We start from the raw sequence: 5,478 nt of genomic DNA on the forward strand, positions 1-5,478 counted from the left end.
AATATAAAAGATGATGTGACATGTCGTTATCTTATGTTAAAATATAAAAGATGATGTGACATGTTGTTATCTTATGTTAAAATATAAAAGATGATGTGACATGTTGTTATCTTATGTTAAAATATAAAAGATGATGTGACATGTTGTTATCTTATGTTAAAATATAAAAGATGATGAGACATGTTGTTATCTTATGTTAAAATATAAAAGATGATGTGACATGTTGTTATCTTATGTTAAAATATAAAAGTTGATGTGACATGTTGTTATCTTATGTTAAAATATAAAACTCATATTGTCAATTAAATGAAGGAAAGAGGAATAACTATTTCAAGCATAAAACAAAACAAAAATATATACAAAACCATCTGACTGAAATAGACATTGGACAGTAAACAAGAGGAAGACCATATCTTCAAATAACTTTCATATATGTGACCTAAACAACTTTCCCATGACAATTTTCTATTGAACTTGACTAGCAATTTTCAGATCATTTTTACTCTGTGTGGGTGGACAATACCTGAGAGAATCTTCTTTAACACATTTAAAAATACAACTGAAAGTGTCCTCAGCCTACTAGTTTTACACAATTTGTCATGAATGAAAGTCTGAATTTGTTTCATCAGGTCACTAAACATATCTTCAAGACAAATAGGAGGCAACAACTGTGTTCATCTTTCAGAACATCACTAGTTAAGTTAAGTCAGGAAAAAATAAAATGTGTTGATGATCAATAGAATTTAAATGGGTATGCCAAAATGTCTGTCCGGTAACTTTGCAAGACAGGATCTTAACTGTAATCATTACAAGTATTTTGAGTCTAATTGTCAGTTTGATATGTTTGCAGGGAAAATTGTTGATGAATCTTACCTTTTCTTTGGTGTGACATTCTTAGCTTCAACTACCCATAATTTTAAAGAATTATCTGTTCTTCTACAATGTTCTTGATTTGGTTTTGCTGTTTTCCTTAAACTGTAATAAAAATTTCAGAAATGTAAAGAACATTAAAAACTTCTTTGAAAGTCTAATAATGAAACAATGTAGGGGCAACCAAAGTCAAAAGTTTGTTACAGTTTATAATGATAAAGGTTGGTTTGATCATCATCATAAGATAATTGCTTGTTTCATTTTCTGGGGGAGATTTCAAACCCTGTCTCTGTACATTATGGAGCTAATCACGAGGAAGATGCATGACAAGAACTTGCTGTTCACTTGACATGGAAGTTGTGAATTGCACCAAGAAAGACACAAGAACATTCTGTCCACTCATAGGGAGGATGTGAAAGTACTTAGAAGGATCCTAGAGTACTAGTACAAATGTCAGACTCTACGACATGAGATAATGTCAAATGTCACATGACATTCTGACACTGACATCATAATGAAGGTTATTCAAGGTCAAATGTTCCAGGTCACGACCCCACCTAAGATATATTTTGTGGTATCTCAGTAGGGTTTAGAATTAACAAGGATTAAAGCAATAGGAAAATTTGTCAACATAAATATTTTACATATTTCACACTAAACTCATGTAGATTAGGATTAAGCTTGTTGACATTATGATATACAGATGTAAATTATAATTGCTTTCAATGAAGAAATAGTTTTTTTTGTAGTAAAACTGAGAATCAGCACAACATTTAAAAATTCTTGCATGAAAACAATTAATTTAGATAGTTAATTAATAGTTAATGTAATTGAATTTTAATTAGAAACTTTAAACTGGATCAGAATAAATTTTGAAATGTAAAATGTTGCTTGAGTATATATTTGATTCTACTATTCAGAAACCATATTTAGGGGGAGATATTTCTCACAAAATATAACTCAACATACCTGTCAAGCCATTTATCTCGTTCCTCTGCAGTTCGACAAGAAATAAATTTACTGCCATGATGTGTGGAGACTTGAAAACAATGATCCTGGCCCAGTACGCTGCTGTGTAGAGGTTTAATACCAATATCTGGTGACGACATATCCATAGAATTCATACTGGCTGGCGTTGTCAGAAGAGATTCATGGGAACGTGAAGCTCTGATTCGAGAACTTATCAACGACCTGAAATCATAAAAATATTTTTTTCATAAAAACATGGTTTAACTTTTAACATATTTTCTCTGCAAAAAAAAATATACATAAATGTCTAAGTAATTTCATGACCTTTATTTGGATTCATAAAATTAATGCAGACGATATCAGATTCTTTCTGCAAAAATAAAATAACCACAGAAAAAGAAGAAAATTCTAACAATAGCCTGATAGTCATTTTCTCTGACTATGATCAAATCAAGTCAGTTATTACGGACTTTGTATTTACATTAACACAAATTACCAGCCGAGAAAATTCTACTTATTAAACTAGACAATTGGTCAATTAATTCTAATTACACAATTCATTGTTAGAACAGATCATCACTAAATACATAATTACACCATATGCAAATTTATGCAAATGAGATAAAAGGGGTGTGAATAAAAGATAGTGATTGATGAACTGTCAGCTTCGGTGTTGGTATCCTAATTGAAATATGGCGCAATCAGAGAATAGAAAGACAGATAAATTCACAGGGGGAATGGAATGTAATGCTCAATTATAATGAAAGTGACAGACAGAATGAATGAAACAATGATACTAAAGAGAGAAGCCTTCATTACAACTGAAAAGATAGAAGAAAGAAAGACAAACTAAATTGTTGGGTGTTTTCAATAAACTGCTTAGTGAGAGAGAGAAAGAATCTATAAAAAATCACAAATTGAAAAGATATAGAAAACAACACTACCATAGATGTTAATGTTTCTAATCTTTAAATTAACAAATGAAAGAAAGAATTGAACATAAGTGGCTCTTTACAGTAAATTAATGAATAGTTTTCATTATGATCTACATCGGTGCTAAAATAATTAAGGAAACTACCAATGTCTTGTAGAAGAATATCTATAGATCTAAAAATGTTGTCAAATATTACCATATTTCATATTTTGACATTGAGAGGATTTAATCTTGTGAGTGGAAAAAAACTGGCCAATCAGTATCCCTGATTAACATTAGTTTTCATTCAGACATAAATTTACAGTTGAATTTGTATACAATCCATAAATATGTCTTTAATCTCAATAAATCTCAACAAACATCCAATATACAGATCATTAGTACACACTAATAACCCTTAATTAACCTCAGTAGTCCCCCAATAAATACATCAATACCACACATCTGATATCAATCTTATAGTCTAATAGTAGTCTGTAGTTTCTAATGAGGTTCTGTCTGGGTTAAAAGTAATAAAATACTCAGGTAAATTGAATGCTGTCTAACTTTCACCTTTATTTATGGTTTAAGAACCAGAAACTGTCCAAATAATTATAGAATTTGTCCAACTGATTGTAAAACATGTCTGTTCATTTCTTTAAGTAGGTTTAGTGTTAGCTTCCATCAAAACAAACTCAATATTTATTTGTTATGTCTCAGTAATGGGTATCATTTTACAGGTAGAAAGCAATCAGAAGCACATGTTCACCTTTAAATGCCTGAATCAAATGAATTTGGATTTAATTTGTATTGTGAAGTATACAAGGAATATTGATTAAGGTGGTAGGGTAAACTAGGGTCATTCAGTCGTCTGGGTCAATATTAAGATTAATTCCTGGGAATGAGACTACGGTTGAGATACTTGATGTAAACAAGCCAATAACATTCAATGTGTCTAGCTTACCACACATGGTTATTAAATATTTTAGCCCTAAGCTGACATAGCATGTCTAACATTTGAACCCATCTGATTTTCCAGGCTCAGAATTGACAAAGTAATAAACTTAACTAAAGGATATTCTGATGTAATTCTGTGAAAATTTACATGTAAAAAGAAATAAGGCAGACTCAATTTCATTTTCAATCAAACTTTGATAGAATTTATTATATATTAAAGTTGCAGACAGACATGGCAACAATCTATGGCTTAAAAAAAATCTTCATGCAGATCCTGGGTTCAAGCTTGTAATTGGACAAAAATTTAAGTTAACATGAGGAAATGCCAATGTCTAGAAGTTAATTCCTAGACTAAGTAAATCAGATAAGAGATTAGATGAAATTTATTCCATGTTTAAGAGCCAGACAATCAGGAATTGATAGATAGTATACATGTCTTGCATGAGCAGAGTTAATGTCATAATGACATGAAGTCAAACTTAATGGATATCACAGACATGTTTAAATTTAAACTCTAATCTTATACTTGATGACTGTCAGCAAGTCTGTGATCATGAGTAAAAATTCTATTTCTATGATTGATTTCAAATAAATAACATAACTTATGATGAAAAAATTTGGTCTTACTATAAAATATATAATCCCATTTATAAATCCTCTAAATCAAAATCCTTTTTAACAAAATGTCATAGTGATCACCACGTTTTTCTGAGTTTTTAAACATTTATTTCCTCTTACTGCTCTCTTGTACTAAGAATAATTTGAGACAAAAGGATTAATAATAATTTGTTTCTTTCCACAAATACTGGAACAACAATAAACTTTGGTTTTATTTCTTTGAAGACAATTCAGTACAATTGTAAATGTTCCATAAATCCCTTTCAACTAGAAAGTGTCCAAAGCAAAGGCACAGTTTGCTCTGTGGTACATTAAAATCCTTTGTGAAAGTATTCCATATATCATTGACTGATATTCCCTTTGAAAGTCAGCTATAATGACAGTAATATGTGTTTCAATATGTTTATAATAGGAGGTTAAAACCACTGTTACAACCAGATGTCATCCAGAACACATGGTATCACGGAAATATCTACCTTCCTGTTTCAATATCTGTTAGTTAGAACACTTCCACATGTTAAATCAGACTAAAATAAATCTTTTTATCTATTATACTTAACAGATTTGTAATGGCAACATCCATTGGTAACCAAGTTAAGCATTAACACAGCACATAAAGACTGATCTACTAAACATTTCATCACCAAATCTATCTTATATTATATTCAATGAAAAATACACCCTAAAGTCTAATATCTTGCAGCTGACACATTAGATACAATGAGCAATAACAGACAAATCAACAGCCTGTGTCCTTAGGCAATAAGGTTTATAGAGTAAACTGCACCTTAAATCACCTGATATTCATGCACAAGTTGCAACAAGAACACTGCTATGGTAGATGAATAAAGTCCATTTCTGAAAGTCTACAACTTCAATGATTAGAAAATAATTTAATTATCAGAAAGACAATATATATCACATGTTTAAACAGAGTTTAAATACTATCTTTCTGTAACCATAGCATTAACCATAATTCAAATCAGATGGAAACTATTTAAAATAAACCCAAAGGAAAATGTCTTTATTGGTTGTCCACGCCAAGAGGCATTTGAAGTCTGTTTTAAATCCTGAATTAAGTCAGTGAACACAGATAAAAAAAATTTCTTCACTGACCAACGATTCTACAGCATGTTTCCTGTAACTACATT

At 30.4% G+C, this 5,478-nt stretch overlaps 1 protein-coding gene across 1 annotated transcript in view; it reads right to left on the bottom strand.

Annotated features, from left to right (window-relative positions):
- LOTGIDRAFT_114108 (hypothetical protein) overlaps window positions 1-2,045 on the bottom strand; it is a gene marked incomplete at both ends in the record, with an annotated part of 11,598 nt that extends 9,553 nt beyond the window's left edge. The window contains 2 exons of the mRNA XM_009052266.1: window positions 874-975; window positions 1,840-2,045. Of these exons, the coding sequence (XP_009050514.1) occupies window positions 874-975; window positions 1,840-2,045 (308 nt within the window). The remainder of the gene's footprint in view (window positions 1-873; window positions 976-1,839) is intronic.
- Window positions 2,046-5,478: the final 3,433 nt, after the last annotated feature.

This window comes from Lottia gigantea (genome assembly GCF_000327385.1).
Source record: "Lottia gigantea unplaced genomic scaffold LOTGIsca_18, whole genome shotgun sequence".
Classification (NCBI taxonomy): domain Eukaryota; kingdom Metazoa; phylum Mollusca; class Gastropoda; family Lottiidae; genus Lottia; species Lottia gigantea.